The 23,212-nt window shown below is 24.7% G+C and overlaps 1 protein-coding gene across 1 annotated transcript in view; it reads left to right on the top strand.

Moving 5' to 3' along the window:
- The window catches only part of LOC111616019 (protein turtle-like), a 216,376-nt gene that overhangs the window by 159,139 nt on the left and 34,025 nt on the right, over window positions 1-23,212 (top strand). The window contains exons 5-6 of the mRNA XM_023357464.1: window positions 12,092-12,245; window positions 12,374-12,661. Coding sequence (XP_023213232.1) covers window positions 12,092-12,245; window positions 12,374-12,661 — 442 coding nt within the window. The remainder of the gene's footprint in view (window positions 1-12,091; window positions 12,246-12,373; window positions 12,662-23,212) is intronic.

The raw sequence follows: 23,212 nt of genomic DNA, 5'->3' as shown, positions 1-23,212 counted from the left end.
TTTTTTTTATATATATAAAAGACTGTTTTTCTAAGTAATCTAGAATCTAGCTGCAAGGACCCGCTTCGCTGGGTTTTTATTTGTGGGCAAAAAGTAACGATAGTGAAGATTAAGATAATTACATTATAGCCAATCTTACCCGTTTTCACAAAATGCAAGAATTAGGTCTCCCGTTTCCAGACATTTCCAGAGAATTTTTACATGAGCATAAAAATATGCTTGATTTCCTGCAAAAGCGCAAAAAACCGTCTGTAAATCTTGCATGCCGCTTTATATTAACACTTCCTGGTCCTGATTCTATTTCTGAACGTCTCCTGTTCATGTCCAGTCAAACGAACTATTTTCAACGTTTCTGGAACGTTTACGATCGTTCTATAATCGAACCAATATTTGAATTTTATGTTCGAATTAAATTCGAAGTTTTATGAAGAATTATTATACTGAAAAATTTCAATTTCCATTACTTTCATGAAAAATTTATTTTATTTTTCTATAATTATTTATATTCTATATAAATATATAAATATGCATAAGTAATATAGATATTCTATAATTAATAATGAATCTTTCATATCTATAAAAATGTAAATTAAATTGCTAGAACTTTATTATACTGGTATAGTTTCTAATTAGCAAAGAGAGGAAGTCTTAGTCAAAAGGTAAAAGGCAAATTATCTATATATTCACCTGACAGTATAATGTACACAATATAAAAACATGTCTATGTGGACAATATAAAAACAAAATTAAAATATTAAAGACAAAGAGGTAAAAAGAATTAATAAATTGCTAGAAATTACTAAATTTTCGTTAATTTGTATTTTGATTTGTCTTGAGTTTCAATTTTTTTTATTTTACTTTCAATTAAAAACCAAATTGTTTTGTTATTTTTTGATAAAGAACCTTTCTTTTCGATTAATGTTCTTTTCTCATTACTGTAAAACATATTTGTTCCATTGCCATTATTTATATTATGTTTGACAGAGTAAGTTGTTCAAATGCAATTCATGTCATACTTCAGGATTTGAAAAATAATATTCATTCATTAATAAATAATATATTTCAAATGAGTTTTTATTTAGTTTAAAGTTTTTTATTATTATTATTTTTTTTAATAAAAAATTTGCTGAAATTAAATAATAAAGATGTCTTACATTTCAAAATTCTTAAGTGTTTACAATATCAATCTTGCTGTATACTTATACTTTAGATATATGAAAGTATGTTTTGATTGAAAAATGATCTGTAATAAATATTCAGAATTGTATTGTGAATAATTTATTTGGAGATTCTTGAAAAATAATTTATCTGCAGCTTTTTGAAAAATGCATTTTCGATATTAAGACTTTTTTAATACAGATTTATTTTTTATCCGTTTTCACATGGAAGGTGTATTTGTAACTTTTCTATTATATTGTCATTTGGAAGTTTTAAGATTAATTGAAAAAAAAATCCAAGTAAAAATGAATAACCTTGATGAAATAAGTAAATTTATCTTTTATTATTTAAATTTTCTGATAAGAACTTTCTAATTATGTTAAATTTTTATATCTAAAATGTAACTTTAAAATATTTACATATATTTTTTGTTTCATTATCCTGTTGTTTAGTTTATATATTTTGTTTTATTATAAATATAACACACATTGTATGCAAGTCAAATCAAAATGTGAAATTTTGGCCTATTTTTATTTTATAATTTTATTAAATTAAGAGTCAAAAATAAATTCTTGATCTTTGATTTGATTTAATAGATTATTTTAAAATTAAATTTATTATAATATATTTTGTTGCATTTTTGTTTTATTTGAATTAAAACAGTGTTAAGGTAATGAAATAAAAATTTAAATGTTGATAATCAATTAGATTAGTATGAATAGAGATCTAGAATTTAAAGCATTTAAATTTAATATAAAATAAAATTTGCTTGTATTACAACAGCTTTTTGCTGATTGATTTGTTAACATGAGGTAACAGCATGTGAAGATTATATGGCTGGCTACAGTTATATCCATTTTGGGTCTGACTTGCAATGGATCAGTCAGCATAGGTTAGAAATGGAAAACAGTCCCCTATTCTATACTACAAAGATAAATTACAAGAACCTGGATCAAGTTTAAATCCAAGTCTGGCAATAGGCTAATACCTTACTTTTATACTGGCTATACTGGCAAAGTTTTGTAAGATGTAATCATTGTAAATTTTGAATTCATTTTTGGATATGAAGGCAATCTCTTTTACTTTATGTAAAAACATGAATTACAATTTTCTTTCTATAAATATAAATGTTTGTTATAAATTTGGATGTCATATAAAATATCTCTTTTTAAATTTAAATAATATTTATTTTTAATGTCGAATGCTTCTGAAAATCAGTTAATATGATTGTGCAAAAATTTGATAAGTTATTTATTGTATGATTGATATATATATATATATTTCAATATATATTATATATTAAATTTATTATTTACATTTATGAATATTGTCTCAAAATTAACTATGTAACATATATAGAACTAATTCTGGATAAAGAAAAAGTATAATACACACAAATAACCAGAAATCCAGCAAAAGAAATGTAAATTATGATTAACTATGTAATTTCTTCAATTTTGTTTAAAATTTCAAAATTGATCTTTTCATAAATGTAATTTTCCTACTACAAAAAATATCTGCTGCAAAGAAATGACATGAAATATTGTTTTGTGTAAAATAATAAAATTTGAATTCTGGAAACTAATAACATTATTCAAAATGAGAACAATGTGATGTAAATTGAATTAACTTTTAAGCAGATTTTTTGTACTAACTGTGGATTATTCAATGCTCAGATGGCTTTCAGACTAGTTTCATTTTCATTTTGTCAATAGCACATTTTAGAAATTTCAAGAACATTTTTAAGAGTGGCTAGAATTTATTTTTTTTCCTTAAAAGTATACTCTAAATTCAGAAGATTTAGTGTGTCAACAATAGCATATTTAAAAAGCACAATACAAATCACAAAAGGTTATTAAAAATTACAATAAGTTAGAAAATTTTTAAGATTTTACTTGCAAGGTTTGTGATGTGTTATATTATTATTGTTGTTATTATAATTGTTGATATAATTTAATAACCTAACTTTAAATTGTATATATATAAGATTTATTTAGTGTTTTTATCTGTAATAGTATTAAAGTATCTGCAATTGACAAAAGTTTTTAACAATTAACAAAATGACATTTAAAACACTAAACTGTTCTGAAATCAATTTTTTTTAATAAGGAAATCAATTTTATAAGTCCTGTAGTGTTATTAAATCAATAATTTTACAAATAAACTATACATAAAATATGTAATATTTCGATCCATTTTATTTTTCTGAATTTGTTATTTTTTGGATTTATTGATTTTTTTTTTAAGATATTGTTTGTACAAATAGACTGTGTTTGAAATTTCTAAGAAATTGCATGAATAGATAAGAAATGAATCAATAATAAAAGTGAAATATACATTATTTTTTATATTTGATTTCTGGATATATGACAAGAAGCATAAATTTATTTTTTATGAAATGGTATAGAACATAATTTGAACTTTATTATGTTTTTTATGAAATTAATTATCATATAATTAATGAGTTATACTTTAATTAATAGAATGAAAAACTGAAAAATAATACAGAAAATAAATTTATGTATTACATTTTCAAGTTTATGGTATTCTATTAAAGCAACATTTTTTAAATTATATATCTATAGTATAGAAAATAAATGTTTTAATTAAAATGCTTTATTATATTTTTCTCAAATTAAAATTTTTCACATTTTATAACATGCATCACCTAATTATATATATAAATGCCATTTTAGAAAAATCAATAATCAATTTTTCTGAAGTGTAGGAATTTAATTTTTAAACTTTCTAATTACAATGTCATATATACATGGTACTCATAAATTATGTAGACAAACTTAGAGGAATGGTAGAAGTAATTAAAAGCAATTTTGATTTTATAAATGAGGCCAATCTGCATTAGCTTACAAGATGAAAAGATCAAATTTAATTGAAAGTATGCTGCTTTTGCAGCTCCAGTATTTTGCTGTGAAGCCAAACTTGTAACAATCTTAAGTTCCTATTTGTATTTCTTTTGTAAATATCAAATGATATCACTCAAGTAATTGTCATTAGGCTATGCAAATAATACATTTTCTGTAAAATCAGGAAGATTACTAGCATTTTATTAAGTATGGAGGGATTTAGCTGAGCTTATTGATATGCATTTTTCTTACTGTAGTTCTAGTGAGAATAGTAGAGAAACACAGTAAGTTTATTGCCAATTATCTTCTAACCAAAGATATCCTTATTATTTAGTCTTTGTCACTCATCATCAATTGCAAGAATATGGTTCATTTATAGACAATAGAGTGAATACTGAATAGACAATAGTTAGTTTACACACTACAACTTGAAGAAGCATTGCAGTGACAAAAATGATTATTTTATTAGCACCAGAGCAATTGCTAATGCACTACATGTAAATTAAGGCATAGTTATGAATGTCATCCACAAGAGGAATTTTTATCCATATTATTTTATAAATACAGTATACAAACACATCATCCTGATGACTATCCTGCATGAATTGATTTTTTTGCTTAAGCAGACAACATCCATATTTTCTCAAAACTTTGATGTTTAATGATGATGACTCTTACTCAAGAGGGAGTGTATAGTGCAAAAAGCAGCTATAACAATCCACAAGTAACATTAGCTTTATTATGTTTTGCAGTCAACATTGTAGACTAACATTCTGGATGATTTTTTGACTGAATCCTACCTGTTACCTCCTTGGCTGCCTGCAGATACTTATTCTATTGATATTTTACTCAAGGACTGCTACCAGAACTACTTGAAAATATATGTTTCTGTAGATTTAAGGAGATTGTATTTTTAGCATGATGCCCTCATCATGCTAAAAATACAATCTGGTTCATTTGGCAAAACTAGCTCATGAGCATCTTATATTTGGATGATGTTAGATTGGAAGAAATGGGCTTGTAAATTGGTCAGATAATTCTCCAGATTTGTAGTCATTCGACTTTTTTCTGTGAGGCCACATGAAATCCTTGGTTTATACTGTACCAGTTACTTCTGTGCACAATCCAGTTGGTAGCATTGTCACATCAGCACTGATTCAAGAGCAACTGTACATTTTTGAACATGTATAACTCTCTGTTAAATTGTTATTGGCTGTGTCAAAATATAGGGTCATCCAAAAAGAATTCTACCATTTTACATTATTGTAACTTATGTTGCACAATGATGAATGATTCTGACTTTGCAAACTGCAGAACACAAAACACCTTCTCTATTTCAGAGATGCTATTTTCATTTATGGCACTTCTTAGAAGTAGTAGACAACAAGACATTTAAATGCAGATGGGAGATGAAACTTGGCCAGTTACTGTATTGATTAACGTACATCAAATATTTCTCAGATAATATTAAATTACTGTAATTATATTAATTAAAATTTCAAAAAAATTAGCATTCTTTTTGGAAGACCATGTATTACTGATAAAATGTTGAGCATATTATTTCAATACTTGTAGATGTTAAAATTGATTTATATATGAGAAGAAGAATATGAATTGATTCCATACTAAAATATTTAATTAAAATAGATTTTTAATTTTTTTTTGTAATTATTATTTGTTACCAAAAAAATTTAATGATTTCATAAATTACCAAAATCAAATAAAATATAGATTTAGTGACATTAAGTCGGTTCAAATTTTGTCAAAAATATTAAGATATTTTTATAGGCACTAACAAATGTAATTTTGTGAAATGTTATATTTTATATTTTTACAATAAATAATCTTAATGCAAATTAGTTTACATAACAATAATTAGTAGTATATATTTAATTACAATGATATTAACATATATTTATACAGTACTTATGTTAATTAAGATTATACATTTATATATAATATATATTAGAATATATATCTAATATTAACTTTAAATAAAAATGTTTAAAAAATATATGATTTACTTTGATCTGAACATCAAAATTCAAATTGTCTGAATATAGAGCATGCATAAAAAATTCTTTCTTCATTGCATATATTGACTGTAGATAATGCAATAAAAAGTAATGATGATAAATTATGATAGAATATTGGTGATGGATTAGCAAAGAAATAATCTTAAAACAGCAAAGGGGAATTATTCATTCGTCATGATTCATTAACATCTTGCCAAATTTCTTTTCACTAATCTTTTTTGTTACATCATACGTATTGCCAGCTGTCAAATATTAATATATATGTATTCTAGCCATATGACCCATTGACTGAACAGTAATAGCTTCATATATACTGCTAGCTGTACATGTTGCAACTAATATGTTTAAAAAATAGTAAATCAATAAAAAAGGTAGTAGAATCAATGTAGAAGATGTAATATGCTAGCCACCAGTCAGAAATGAATAATTGAAAGAATTGAAAGGTGCCAAAGATGTAATATGAAAATATAGGGGAAAAATATGATGAAATATATGCCATAAATTATACATGATGAGAAGATTATGTGATGAATATAGTATATACAAAATATATTACAACAAAAATTGCATAAGAAAAAAAATGTGAATCTTTAGTATATAAAAAGTTGAGAAAATTTAATATTACTACTAAAATTCAAAAGTTTTTTTGTTGATTATATTTTATAACATACATAATTTGAAAATAAACATATATAAAAATAATTATTCTCATTACGTCCTTCACATATTATAGAAACAGTTGAACACTAGAAAAGTCAACCTTTTTCTAGTCTTATCCTTGCTTAAACCTATATAAAATTGCTTTTAAAGTTTTCTCTGGTATCAAGAACTTTTAAAAATTATGTAACAATAAAAATCGTCTGTTTATTTTTATTTATCTTCAAATTATATTTTTAAGTAAATTTTTATTCTATATTTTTAATTGTTATGAATATATTTTAGTAAAATGTTTTATAATTTATTAAAAGCAGCATAATACACTCAAAGTAATTCATATATTTTTTTAATCACATTAACATTTTATTTTGCAAAGAATAAAACAATATTATATCTACTCTTTTTTCTGATTAATAATGAATCCAAAAAAGATTTTAATATATTTTTATAATTGTAAAACAGAATAAATTTGATTTCCAAAGTTACATGATTGTTGACTAAGTACTAAAATGATTTGAAGATTTTTCAAATTCTATAGAGTATATGTGATGCTTTATTAAAATAAGAATCTAACATCTTTAAAATTTACTATATTTTTCTATCTTAAGATAATAAGTTTCTTCTAATTAAAGGTTTTTTTTATATTAATTAAATTTTCTTTTTAATNTCAAGCTTCTAGAGGCTTTTAATTATTTTTAATGTTCTAAAATGCATTAAAATTTTCAAATTATTGTCTAAATTTTATTTTATATTATATACATTAATGAAATTTTATTTCAAGAATAATTATTTCATATTATATAATTCAATTTTTTACTGTAGATTTAAAATATGACAGAATTATATAAATTTTCAAAATAAATAATTTAGTTAATCATAAAGATTTTACATTGAAAAGGTGCTCTTTGTCACATCCTAAATGTCAAATATTCATGAGTAATTGCTAAGAAAGGGTAAAAATAAATTTCTTGGAAAAATTAAAACATTAAAATTTTATTTGTTTTAAATTTTAATGTTTTGATGTTTTACTGAACTTCAGGAAAATGAATATATGTAATGTGATAAATAAATAAAATGTAATCAAATTTAATATGGTGAATAGAATTTTGACTAAGTGCTGTGAAAATTTTTAATATTTTGACTCCAATTAAAAAAGCAATTTTTATCACTTAATTTATAAAAAAAAAAAAACCTATAATTTATTGAAAATGTGTATTTTGCTAGATGGTGTTTAATTTAATTTTATAGAAAAGTTTTTTAATTAATTAATGTTGAAAGAAATTTATTATTTAAATTATTGATATATGTCATTCCTGACCAACTTTTGATGGGATATGATGTACTGTACTTTCCTGAGTCAAAAGTACTAACGATCTTTCACCACATTTTATTCTCTTGTAAAAGCAATTTTATAATTTTATAATAACCCACTCTTATAAAATTATGTATGTGCAAAACATAGTTATTTTTATTTATTGCACAGTAATTGATGTTTCAGATTGTCTCAGTTTAGTAAAGACAATATAAGCAGCAATATTTATTTTTCGCTGCAAAAATGAATTTTATCATTTTGCAAATTATGTTTTGCTTCTTTTTACCCCACTTATTTTTTATCCAACTGAAAATGTTTAGAGCACAACTTCTATTTCTAAAATAACAAAACCTCTCTACATTCATTGAAGTAAACAGTACATTTCATTTTGTGTTTTTTTAGTATGAGCAAGCATTCTTTTCACTATGCCACAATCAGAAACAAAAATGGCTACACGTTATCATGCTGATCACTTAATTATCAACCTCCATAGCAATATTTAAAAGAATTTACTATGGAAAATATGAAATTAATATTTGTATTTTAAATTTACAAATTTTTGGCTTCTAAGACATGAAAATTTTTAAGATATTTATAAAAGAAAATAGTTCATTTTATAAGCAACAAATATGATGTATTGGGTGTTCACTTAAACATTTATCCAGGACAAAAAGAGATCTTTCTAATATTGGTTAAATTAGATTAGATTAGGTTATGAATTGCAGCAGACACAAATGCACTGGATATTATATTATGTAAAAGCTTTTAGCCCTTATTATTACAATTCACAAAATTGATAAAATATATATAAATATCTGTAATGAGGGCTTATCACACCAACTAGTAACAAATTATGCAATTTTACAATTTTTTATTTTTTAGTGTTTATAATATACAATAAAAATTTCTTGCTAAAATGCATTTTTAATTAAAAACCCCTCTTAGCAGTTTTGAAGATAATACATATACAAGAACACCAATATCAATAATATATATATTTTACAATTCTTGTAATCAGTAAGAAGTAATCATAACATCAGAAATTTTTTGCATATTACTGTTTACATTATAATTAATTAACAAACATATAATACATTGTAGATTCGTGTAAATATTTTTATTTTTTGTTATGATCCACTTACACGATACTAATTTTTCCATTTTATTCAAAACTATTTAACTTAAAAGTAATATTAAGCATTTATAAATTTATCCAATTTATGTCAGATATTGTTTTATTTTATAATTACTTACATGCTTTATTAAGTTGAAATACATAAATCATCTATTTGTTAAAGTTAATTCTTTTATATTTGGGTTAATTAATCTGCTTGATAATTCTGATTTTCTTTCTATTTAAGTTAAAATTTTTTTCTTAAATTGTTTGTTAAATCTATGTTTAAACTATAATTAAAGTGTGCAATGCCATAATGTTGTAAATGCCATTTTTCTCTAAATACATTTCTATTGAAGAATTGAATTCTAAACACTGTTTTGCAGCAAGTAATTCTGTAGTTGAATTTATATGAAGCTATAACATTTAAAGCACCAAATTGCAAGTCAATGCGACTTTTTTCTCTTAAGACGTTATGGTTTATATTTACATCATTTTGATATTCCAGAGAATTTGTAATGTAGTGAGTTTTTTACCATTTTATTGTAAAATTGAAATGAATTCATTTACTGGAAAAAGTTTTTTTAACAGCATTATGGCATTGCACATTTCAGTTATTATTATTTAAGCATTATTTACATCATTTTTCAATTGAATTTATAATATTTATTTTGTAAAATTTTCCAAACAATATTTTTATGTGTACACTGGATATTACATCATCATGACAAGTATCATTCCATTGCTATGTGCAACAAGTACAACATGCAGAGGAAATTGAACATCCATTTGAATGGTGCAATGTGATGTTAATGACAAATTTGGCTGGCTGCTATAACAAGCAGAAGAAGTTGATAAATGATATCACTCTGAATGAGAATACAAACTAATCACAGTAGACAAGTGACCCAAACAACTGCTCTACTCTAACCAGTTAAACAGGAACTCTGAGTACTCTAGAGAAGCCAGTAGAATTCACCATAAATTTACAGCATGACAAACCGCAACTCCTTCAACACATTTTACGAACTGATAAGATACTGCTTTCCCAGAATGAAGTTTATAACCATTACAATGTACATCACGAGGCACTGTGCACTCCACAATATACTGTACATGACACATGTGATATTAAGTACACTTTACCCTAAATGTCTGGTGTGGAATATGGGGCAAGCTTTTTAGTCTTGTATTCATTAATGGCACTATGAATAATGACTGATATTTGAACATCCTGAACACAATGCTGGATGAATTGCTTGATGATTTGCCATTCATGTAACTAAAGCAGATTTTGTCATATCACAATGGCATACTAGCTCATTTCCAGATATACGTATGTCAGTGGCTCACAAAGCAGTTTGTAAATCATTGTGTAGGACAGCACAGCTCTGTTCTATGGCCACCACATTTCTCAGACCAGTAGTGCAACCAAAAACTTCAAATAGGAAGCAAAAAGTTTGCTGATTTTTATTATAAAATTTATAATAAAAATAATTACATTTTAATAATGCTATTTTTAAGCATTATAAATGTGTAAGCAAGCATGAGCTATTTTTTCTTTAATTTTTTTTTTTAATTTTCTATAGTGATTGATCACCCCTTTGCCCCTCCTTTTTATTAGTAATTATTAGCTCAACCCCCTGCCCCATCTTTTATTGCACCACTGTCCCAGACTGATCTCTTTAAATTTTTTTCCTATGGGGGTGTCATCTAAGAGCATTGTTGGTGCTGCATAACCAGCAGCATCAACAATGTTGGTAAACAGGAGAGACTCATACAAGAGATCTATGAACAATGACACAAGGAATGCCACATAACATCTATAATTCCATGCTTGTTCATATAAATCTTTGTATTGCCACCACGGCAATCATTTTGAACACATTCCCTAACGAAATAAAACTCTTCTTTTTTGTATCAATTTCTTCAATGTTGTTTTTATCCTTTAGAGTTTCAATATGATTTTAACTATTTTATTTATCCAGTTTTATGACATTGTTTGTTGTCAGATGAATTCAGATTTAGCATATTTATTAAAAATTAATTAATGATTTAATAAGAATTTACAAAATCTTTTTTATGAAAACAAAACTAAAATTATCATGCTTTCTTTGAAGAGGTTAGCTAATAATTACTGATAAATTTTTTGAAACTTCTTTGCTTCCTTATCAGATCATTGATAGGATTAGAATGGTAAAAATTCATATCAGTTTGAAATAGATCTTGCAGCAGAATAAACTGCTTCATAAAGTTGTTTTCATGTTTGTTTTATTATCTGAATGTAAACAAGTTACTAAAAATCATGACATTTAAGTAATCTTTATTGCATGAACTATTTTGTATAATTAAATGTTTACGATTGTATATAAGAAGTTTCATTATAAAAATACAGTAGACCCCCCTTATAACACTGTTGATAATTCCGTATTATATGAATTCCATGTTGTACAAGTCACTTAGATTTTACAAATACATGAGCCATTCATGGCCCGACACACGTATTTGTAAAATCTAAGTGGAATTCCACATAATATGGAATTATCAACAGTGTTATAGGGGGGTCTACTGTAAATAAAAAATAGTTGTATATCAAATATACATTTTATAAAAAAATTTTTTTAATTATGAACTTTCTATCAAGCTTACTTATTAAACTATAAACTATTTACATTTTAATATTTTCTTGAATCAAATCAACATACAAGAAACAAAAGTTAATACATAAATAAAATAATAAAAATAAAGATATAAAAGTTAATATATTTTTTGTGTGTTTATTTGATTCATATTCTTAAATGTTTCTGAATTATTTATGTATATAATGAGTTGAAATTTTATTAACTAATTAAAAAATAAATATGAAAATTTTTCCTTTTTAAATGTAACTTCTACAGAATTTAATTACAAATATAATATATATTTTATATATATATATTTTTTATCATAGGATAATTTACCAATAGAAGAAAGTAATAATATGCAGATATTACCCACTGAGCTTCAGATTACCAATTTACAACAGACTGATATAGGAGATTATTTATGTATGGCAAGAAATAGAGAAGGAAGTGTTTCTGCAATATCTAAAGTCATTGTAGCAGGTTGTAAATTTTCATTTACACTTTGGTGATTACAGTTATTGAAATTTTTCATCGTAACATATATTGTTTACTACGAATATTTGAATAAATGAATCAGAACATTTTAAAATAATTTCTTTTAATTTTAGGACCAGCTGTAATAACTACACCACCGAGAAATATTACTAAATTAGAAGGAGAAAAAGCTGAATTTATTTGTGAAGCCAAAGCTCTTCCTACAAATGTTACTCATAAATGGTTTCATAATGGAGTAGAAATCTCCCAGTTGTCGTGGTTAGAAACTCGTACCCTTGTTCGTCGCGACGGCACTCTGTTTGTAAATCCTACATCAGCTGAAGACACAGGAAAATATACTTGCGAAGTATCAAATGGAATTGGTACTCCTGACACTGCTTCTGCTTATTTAAGTGTAGAATGTATGTACTGTACATATTCAGTTTAATATTTTACAAAATATACATTTTAAAATATAATATTTTAAGTTTTATTATTTGTTATGATTATTATTATATCTATAAACTTTTTTAATACTTGACAATTAGAGATATTCTATATGTTTAAATTAACATTCATTTAAATTTAAATTTCTGATATGCCTATAGTATTTTCATTTTTAAAAAATTTGTTACAATATAAATAGAAAAACTTAAAAATACAGTAAAATATAAATTGTTTCTTTCTAGAATTATAACTAATTATAACATCAAGAATAATATATATCTAGTTTTATTATTTTTTTAAAATTTGCATATTTTAAACTGAATTTTCAATTATAAAAATTTCTTTTTACATTACTATTTATTGAATTTATAAATGCAAATAACCCAAAATAATAAGAATAATAAATGCAAATTCATATGAAAAGTATCTCAATATCTTTGATACTTTGTTATATTTGTTTTTTATATTTATATTATCAATATATTTTTATTTTTTGTAATGAAATTTTGTAGCAAACATTTTATTTCATAATTGAGTGTTGTAGAACAAAGTAATTCGAATATTCTCTAGACATTAAAAACAAAATTCTTTTGAAATTATATTAAAAATTTGTTTGTTTACAGTTCTATAAACACAAAAATGTAGAAAATATATAGTTTATATAAAAACATTTCAAATTCATTTTATGTGAATAATGATAATAAGAAAACATATATGTAATCAAGATAAATAATAACAACAAACAAAATAACTTTATACATAAAATACAAATATTTAATAAATATATCAATATAACTATGTATAAATAAAATATTGATATAATAAATATTTGTAGTAGATTACTATTTATAGTATTTTCTAATAAATGCTGCTAAATTTATTATTCATTTACTACTATGCAAATAATCACTCCCCATGGAAAATAAAGTTTTTTACCAAAGGTTCAACATATTCAACTATAACAAGATATTAAAGAAGATTGATTATATTTGAAAATATACTCCTTTTTTTTATGAATTTAATTTTTCAAACACACAAAATTATAGTGCAATCTCATAATTCTCTACATGCAAGCTTAAAGTATGGCCAGAACTTCATTGGAAAATATTTTCTAAATGATATACAAATAATCAGTATTGTATTAAATATAAAAATTTTAAATTTATTTAAATTTTAATTTTACAATAAAAAGCCAACTTGAAACATTGTAAACATCAGATTTATAAATAACAACTTTTCAAAATAAAATATAGTAATGCACTAGTTTGAATTTATTAATTCATTCCAGGAGGCCATTTGAACTGAATTGTTCAAAGTCCAAAGCAATTTTTCCCATAATAAATAATGGAAAGTTAGTTTATTGAAATAGATATTGTTTAGGGGTTAACTTAAAACAGCAAATACACATAATTTAAGGTAAAAATAACACAATAAAATCCCCTAATAGTAAATTAAAACATACATACATATATTCATATTTTTTTTTTACGTCCACACATACTCACAATAATAAAACATGAAAACAATAAATAAAATACGTAAATACTGTATAATGAAATGAAAATTGCATCAGCTAGTTGCATGCCTGGACTTTGGCATCTTAAACATGGTTACCAGATCTGCCATATGTGTATAGCTTTCATGCGCCATAATAAGTTCCTTTTTCATTTCAATTGTCTAGATTTCAACTTTCCTCTTAAACTTTGTTGCTTCCATACACTTTTGAATGCCATGATGAATAAGTAATGGTTACATTGTGTTCAACAAAAAGGTTGTGTATTATTAACAGTTGTCATTATGTAACATAGATGTGTGATATAATTAAAACATTCAGTCATAAAGAATGTAATCTCACATTGTTGCTAATGTGAGATTGTGTTTTTGTTTAAAAGCTTATTTTAAATTTATTTCTTCACATTTTGTTTGAATAACATCAAGTTGAAATGTTTTCAGATAAAATGCATATTAGGCATATGCATTATGAGTTTTGGAAAGGATATAATGCTTTACAAACAATAAAAACAATCTGTAATGTATATAGGAATCAGGCTACTAAACTTCAAACATTAAAAAAAGTTCCTACTGTTTGAGAAATTTTGAACTAAAGGATACAAAACATACGGGACACCCAAAAGCTGAAGACAAAAAAAATTACAAGAGGAAATTGTTAAATTTCTTCTTGTAATTTTTTTGTCTTCAGCCTCTTTGCAAAATTAGCTTATTGGGGAATAACTCCTTTACGGCTTCAATTGATTCATTTGATGTGTGACAAGTGGCACCATCTTGTTGAAACCATGAATCAGTTGAAGCCATAAAGGAGTTATTCCCCAATAAGCTGATTTTGTGAAGAGGTGATGTTAACTGGCCACCATGCAGACCAGACCTGAGTCTTCTGAACTATTTCTTATGGAGACTTCTTAAAGAGAGGGTGTACGAAAATAAGCCAAGGACATAAACTCAAAGCAGAATATCATAGCAGAAATGGCATCGGTATCTCAGGTTTTGTGTCAAGGTGTACTGAGAAATCTTCACTCAAGATTAGAAGAGTGCCAGGAGCATAACGGATGCCATTTAGATAACATAATTTTTTAGTAAATAATTTTCCAATAACTGTAGATTGAAAATAAAAACAAAACTTTCTTTGAACATTTATTTTTAATTTATTTTACTTTTCAAACACACTGTATTATTAAAGATAAAGCTAATTTTTTTAAAAAGGAATATATATATATATATTTTTAAATTTTAGATAGTTTTTTAATGGCTGTATTATTGAAAAACTAATGTTAAAATTAGCAAAAATATATGAATTTTAAACTTATTTTATTAAATTTATTTTTTTTAGAGTAGCATCTAAAACTTGGGTTATATAATATTACTATACTAGGTTAATAAACATCTATATCAAGTTTGTTTATAACTTATTCAGAAAATATTCAATAAACAAATTCAGAAAATGAATTTGTTTATTGACAGGAAATGAAATTAGCATAATATTTATGCATGTTCTGTTTTGACATTCTGATTATTTTTAATGGTTCATACATATTATATTTCATTTTGAAAAGTGTTGCATTTTTAAACATTTGAAGAAGCATTTAATATTGAAAGTTCTTCAACATGTTAAATTTTCTACATTTAATATATTATAAAATTTGCACTTATCAACAAGAATTCAATTAGCATGAGATTGTAGACTGCATACATTTATTTTATACTGCCTGAATATAAATGTTTGATCAATTAGAACTATACTGATAGTTTGAATTGTAATATTTTTTATAGAGAGATTTTTTAAATCCAATTCAGTTACTTAAAATTAATTTATAATATAAATAATAAAACAGTTTTTTATCAAGGATTAGTCACATTTTCACTAATATTTCTTTTTAGTAAAAATATCATATGGATGAACAGTTTTGTGTTTTGAAATATCTGAAAGAAAGTATATTTTCAGTAATGCTGAGTTCATATTAATCTTAAAAAAATAATTACAAGAAAAACTAGTTTAATACAAATGATGTTTCCTCAGCTTCTTGTCACTTCTGTGAATTTGCTTGAAAAGATCCCGCTGCATCTCTCATATGTGTGTATGTGGCATTTTGTTCTGGTAGACTTGTTCGTCTTGAGTGTTTTGAGTGTAAGTGACGTACACCAATTTTCCTTTAGAAATCTGTTATCATTTTTCAGTGACCAAATTCCTAAAATAACTTATTATGGTGTGCACAATAGACCTTTTAGATATTTTAAGCTTTCATTTCATTTGCTCAATCTACAATCAATATAAATATAAATTAGCATTTATATCAAAGTTAGAAGCTTTCAAATCAAATATCTAAATTTTTTTGAATAAACAAAAATTTAGTTTGATTTTATAAAAAATTTAAATTTACACATTATAAATTATGATAATACTTATTAAAGCATCTAATAGTTATTATATGAATATTTTAGCTTAAGAAAATATTCAAATAGAAACGTTTTCAAGTAAGGACTATTTACAGGAGTTTTTAATTAAATCATTTTATATAAATTTTTAAAATTTTAAATACATAATAAGAAATTAATTTCTTTATTATATTTTTATAATGTGACAATTTATATTAAATTTGAAAAGTAAAACTTTGTAAATAAAATTTGTTAAATTATATGAATTCATTATATTATTCGTTACTTATCAAATTTGCTTATCTTAAATTTCATTTTATATTATTAAATAAATTATATTCTTTTTATTATTTACATTAATGAATATTTTTAACTTTTATCTTCAAAACGAAGAATAAATAGATTTACAGAATTTTATTAATTCATAATTTTATAATAACAATAAGAGTTTCTCCTCTACTATTATTACTAGAAATACATAATTGAATCTTTTTAAAAAATTCCATTTTGTTTTTCTTAACAAAATTAAGTTAAATTAAAAAATTACTAAATTAATTTTTGTTGATGCTATTGATATTATCATTATTAAAATGTTTTTCTTGTCTAAAAGAAATAATTACAAAAAAAGTTAAAATTGAAAAATTAATTTACTTTACTATAAACTTTTATAAAAATTAACTTATATTTATTTATTAGAAATGAAAGGAAAGCTAATAAGCTCAAATAAATTATTTAGAATATTAAATTAATGATATCATTTAATCATAATTTCATACAATAATAAATAAATAAAGTTACTTAAAGTTTAAGTTACTTTATCTGTAGTTAATTTGAACTCTCTCCCCTCAACCAATGGTTGGTGGGCAAACATGGATGTGTGCAGTATTATTATTTTTATTATTATTTTGACAAAATAGTTTAATTAAATTTTTGAGTGCTTTTTATTTAATATTGATATAGTTTAAAACAGATTTCTTCATTCTTTAATTATTAAATCAAATTTTTCTATATGATTTCTTAACTTTATTGTTTTATAATTATAAATATAAATATCTGGAAGCCTGCAAATTATATTAAAGCCAAAGAATTGCTGGGTTAGATTGTACTATATTAGCATTTAATTATTAACATTAGCAGTAATATAGCCTGATCTAATTTATTATTTTACTATTGTTATATATTTTCAGTTCAATTTTTTTTTAGTTTGAAGTTAAAAATAAGTTTGTTGTGAATTTTTAAAGAAATATCAAAAAATTATTTTATTCAGTCAAAAATATCCTTAGTATTTTTTGTAAGTTCACCAAATTTAACTTGCAATGGTTTTTATTAATATAACCTATGAAAGATGCCTTTAGTTTGCATCACAACTAATTGTAATACAATGCAATTAGTTATTCAAACAATTGCATTGTTTGAAAGTTCATAAATACGATAAAAATAACTAATTACATGACTGTTTTTTACATTTGCCTCAAGAAAAAATGTTTTATAGCTTAACATGTTGTTATTTCAATACCACTGTTCAATATTGCTGTATTGATTGAAATACCATGAAAAGGTTACATAATTGTAATAGAATATTGTAACTGGGTGATGTTCAAGTTTATTAATTACAGATATAAATCATCATCTTTATTATAATTCTGTGCAATTTATGAGTTAACTATTGATTAAATGACAGATACATTACACCTTAATGACAATTAACTATAAATCATAATTCTACAATCCAAAGCAATCTGAAATTCTAAAAAGTATTTATTTCAGTAACTATGATGAAAAATATGTCAGAAAAATAGCATTCAACAGTTGTTCATTTCCAACTGTTTTCTGTCACTGCTGTGAATAACATTTTATGGCATTACACATTATATTTTGTTCATATTATTGAAACCTCTGATATAGTTACCATATCTGAAGAACATGGATTATCTACCAAATAATCTGAACATTACCTATTTGAGTTGTATCTCGTGAAATTCTTGATTTTAGTGATTTGTCATTGACTGTGAAATAATAGAGAAAATACATTTATAGCTCCCACTTTTATATATAAACTTTTAAAATTTCTGGTGATCAGAAGAAAAAGGAATGATAAAATATATTAAACTATAGGGAGTGTATTTGAAACTTTAGTATGGACTTTGTATTATTGTCTACTTGGACTTAGTTTAGTAATAGGTCTTATACTGGTGTGGTTTCCGATTAACAAATAGGGGAGATCTTAGTCAAAAAGTCAAAACAAAATATCTTTATTTTCACCTGAAAATAAAGATATTTTGTTTAGTAATAAATTGTTCTGTTACTAAACAAGGTCCAAGTAGACAAGGATACAAACAGAAATTGATAAGAGTAAGGACATAGAGGTAAAAAGAATTTAGTATAGTTTTTTATGATATTTGATTGATTATATTTTGATTAAAGATCTAAAATCAAGAAAACCATGTTGTAAATAGGACGGCAGCACCCCTTGGGTTAGGTTTGACACCACCTGTGACTTTTTGGTTCACAGAAACTTCAAACCGCAACAGCAACTGCATATGTGGGACTTTTATAGAATAAGGGATGGAGGAGGGAAAGTTAGAGAGGAAGGAAGTTCCAGAAGTAGGTCACTCAGCAACTCGATTAACAAAAAACAATAAATATTTAATTTCACATAAGCTGGAGATACATGCACCATAAGAATGATAAAATAAAATTTATCTATAGGGGTTACTATATTCTTGCAAACAAGTCTAAAATCTATCTTTGCCTAACATTTGCAGGGGAGGGAGGGAGAGTTCTAATATAAACTTCATGGGTCAAAAAATACCTTAGAATTAGTTTCTCTGTAGATATGTTGGATGCAATATTGCAATATCCTTGATTTGTTGACGCCACAGTTCTTAACACAATAATGTCAGTGTTGGCCACAGCTTGAGAGAAGAGGTTTGGACTGGACTGGAACTAGTATTGCCAAATTATACGAGGTTGGTGTAACTAGACAACCCTTTTTGACTTTCTCCTAGTCCTTTTATACCATTTCATCTTCTCTGAGTCAAGATACTACCCAAAAAGGCAATGTTGATGGATAACAATCATTGTCATCCAACTTTATATTTTACTTTCTACTTTCTTGGATGAATCTTTGCTCCAAGAAGAGGTTGTTTTTAAAGGAAGTGTTATCGTGAAGAGAATCTGGTTACTTCCTTGTTAAATAAAAAGCACAAAACTGGGAAAAATTAACAAATTTATTAAATTAATATTTTAATTTAACAAACTATAGTCTGGGATCTCACAATATTATCTTACAGTGGCATCATTTAAAATATTTTAGAATCAAAACATTTTTTTGGATGACTCAAACTGGATATACATAAATAAGCATTACTCAAAATCAATATTCAGCAAGAAACTACAAAATACTACATAAAAGCAATTGCATAAAAGTATTTATTTTTTGTTTTACATATTATTATGTCAGATATGTGAATTTTTTCTTCTATAAATTAGTCTTGTGTTTGATGCCCAGATGGCTGAAATATTAAAGATATTAGTCTGCCATTTTGAGGACCTGGATTTAATTCTGTATAGGAATCTCAGAAATTTTGATATATGATTTGGCTGGATATTTCAAAACCCATTACTCACTTGGCATCCATGTTGTAGTATAGGCTTGGCTGAACCCATTTATAGACAGGAAAAGGCCTTTGGCACTATGAACCAGTAGGAAAGCATTTAAGAGAGAAATTTTTATAGTTTGTATTTTTAAATGTAGAAAGCTGAGATTTGATTACAAAATTTTAACAATGGTAAAAATAATTTTAGGATATGATATTCTTTATTGGTTGCGAGTCATTGGACAAAGATAAAGTTGACTATACTTATGTGTTAACTGGACAGTGACTTGGAGACACATGGACATGGGCCTCATCCATGCATGCACAGCACCTGCATGTAGTGGAGAAGGTGCTATCTGTGTGGCCCAGGTCCAAAACTGCAGGACATGAAAAATATATTGACCATATGATCAGTGAAGGTAGTGGTGCATCAAACCTTCATATCATATTCAAGAATATGAAGGTTTGATGCACCACTACCTTCACTGATCATATGGTCAATATATTTTTACTAATTGCAACTGTTGGGTTGGTGAGAATCAAATCCAAACTTTTCAATAATTTGGGATTGCTCAGATTAGTGAAAGCTTTGGACTAGCCAGGTTTATATAAAGAAAAGAAAGTTATACAAGACAAATAGGCTATATATATTTAAAAAAATAAACTATTTCTTTTTGTTTTTGGCTGAAAAATTTAGCAGAAAAACAAAGCTACTTCAGATCAAGTGTGATTCAGATTTTCAAAAGTGTATTATGTATAAAAATATTAAGAATGGAAAATGTTAATACTAAAAGTTATAAATATAAAATAAAAAATGTAAAAAATAAATTAGTAATATAAAATAGTATAATACTAAAATAAATTTGAGAAAATTACAATCAAGTCAATAGAAGAAATTAAATTCACTTATTATATTATTATGAGTATCAAAATGACAAACATATATTTACATAAATATTTTATTTGAAGTTCATATCAATTATTTTATGTTCAAGTTTACAGAATTTTATTCAAATTTTATATACATTTTATGATCTTATAACATTTTTTCTTTATCATAAATTATTATGAAGATTTGACAATTATCAAACATGTATTTTTTGAATTGAATAAATTTTTAATTATCTAATTGAAAAAAAATGTGAAATTGGTCAATTAAAATTGTAAAAAACTACTTTTTGGGGAACTAACCTGAAAAACAGTTTATTCATTAATGCCCAAGTATTATTACCAGTCAAGTGCATCTTTACAGGCACTCTAATGTCAATGTTCACTTTCAAATAAATCATTAAGGAATTTTACTATTTATACTTTATAACTTTAATGTAATTTTACTGTTTGCTCATTTTATTAGCTATGAAAAAGGAAAATACTTTATGATTTAAAAATAAGAAATCAGAGAGGTGACATTGAAAGATGATTGTTTACTATCATATCTAACACTTCAATTTGATATTGAGAATTAATTATAATTAATAATATTTTGAGTTTATTTAATTACTTAAAATGTCAAATTACTCATAATATTCTAACATTCCTAAATGTGTAAAACTTTATTTTTAGCAGATAGCAATTTCAAAACCAAATTATCAAAGAGAAATGCACATTTTTAATAGAAAATAAATTTATGCATTTTGTTTGTTTATTAAACAAAATGTATAAATTCATATAATTTAAAAATGTTTTTACAAGTCAATGCAATTTTGACATAAAGTTAACTCAGAGATGCAAACAAGCAATCTTGCAATTATCAGTTAGTCATGATGCTGCCAAACCACAGAATCTTCACTGAAAGATTTTAAAAAATATACTCATAAATTTGCTTGGAATTTTTAAATTTTAATTTATCTTGAAAACGTTTGAGAAGTATTCTTTCTCTCTTTGCTCAATAAAAGGTTCATATCAAGGCCAAAGTCTTAGTATGAACCTTTTATGGTATGGATATCATGATGTGGTCATCACAGTTATCAATGATATTGTTTGTGAGACTAATCACACAAACAATATCATTGATAATTGTGATGACCACATCATTGATGTTCACTTGTAAGTAAAATTCACAAGAATTTGTTTTTAGTATTGCTTTTGATTATTATATTCTGTAAAAATTTTGATAACAGAACAGTTACATTATGAATTTTTTAACAAAGTTAATGTATAAAATTATACAGGGCTGACAGAAATATGAAGCCAGGATTTTGATGTAAAGTTAACAACTAATTATATTACAGCAGAAAATAATTGTACTTGTAGGGGATAATTTTTATGTAATTAACTGACAATAGTATTTTTGCCTTCTACATTGACATAAATGACACATTTTACTGTAAAACCATTGTGCACTGGTCAAAAGTATAAAGTCACCATCATAATACAAGCAAACTATACTTAAGATCCTTAATACAGTCAATTTCTGTTTGGGATAGGTAGCATACTAAGTTCCATACATGGAATTCAACCAGTAACAAGATTATAGTAATTTGAATCCTATCATTGAAAAAAGGCTGATTTTCAACTATTTTTTATTGTATAGATATTTATTCTACTTTTTTAAGTCTAAAGAATGTAGTTTGCAAGTCTATCTTTATCATCAAATATACATTTTTGAATTTGGAATTTGTTTCTAATTTACATAAATTACTTTTGGCAATGAAAATAATTTTTAAAAATATGTGATTAAAGATTGTCTTCTTTTATGGATAGTTTTATCAAGTCTTGTAATGAAATTCAATAATAAATACTTGAAAATATATAATTTGAATTAAAATTTAATGTCAAAATACAAACACAAAAGTAAATTAGAGTCATCTTAAAATGTCCTTCTCATGTTGCAGATAGAAGAAATGTTAGAATGCTTTCCAAGTTACTTGATTAATTTAATATTTTTGAAAATGTTCTCTGTTCTATAATCCTTGGCAAAAAGTATTTGAACGTAATATAAGAAAATAAAACTGTTTAGTTTGAGCTCATTTTACAAGAAAATAAAAATGTAATGATTGCTCACAATTGGAATTGGAGATACCAATTGTTAATTAAAAT

This window comes from Centruroides sculpturatus, unplaced genomic scaffold (assembly GCF_000671375.1).
Source record: "Centruroides sculpturatus isolate CEXI.00-Female unplaced genomic scaffold, Cexi_2.0 scaffold55, whole genome shotgun sequence".
In the NCBI taxonomy this organism is placed as follows: domain Eukaryota; kingdom Metazoa; phylum Arthropoda; class Arachnida; order Scorpiones; family Buthidae; genus Centruroides; species Centruroides sculpturatus.
The sequence above is the reverse complement of the archived record's forward strand: the minus strand, read 5'-3'. Positions and strand labels throughout refer to the sequence as shown.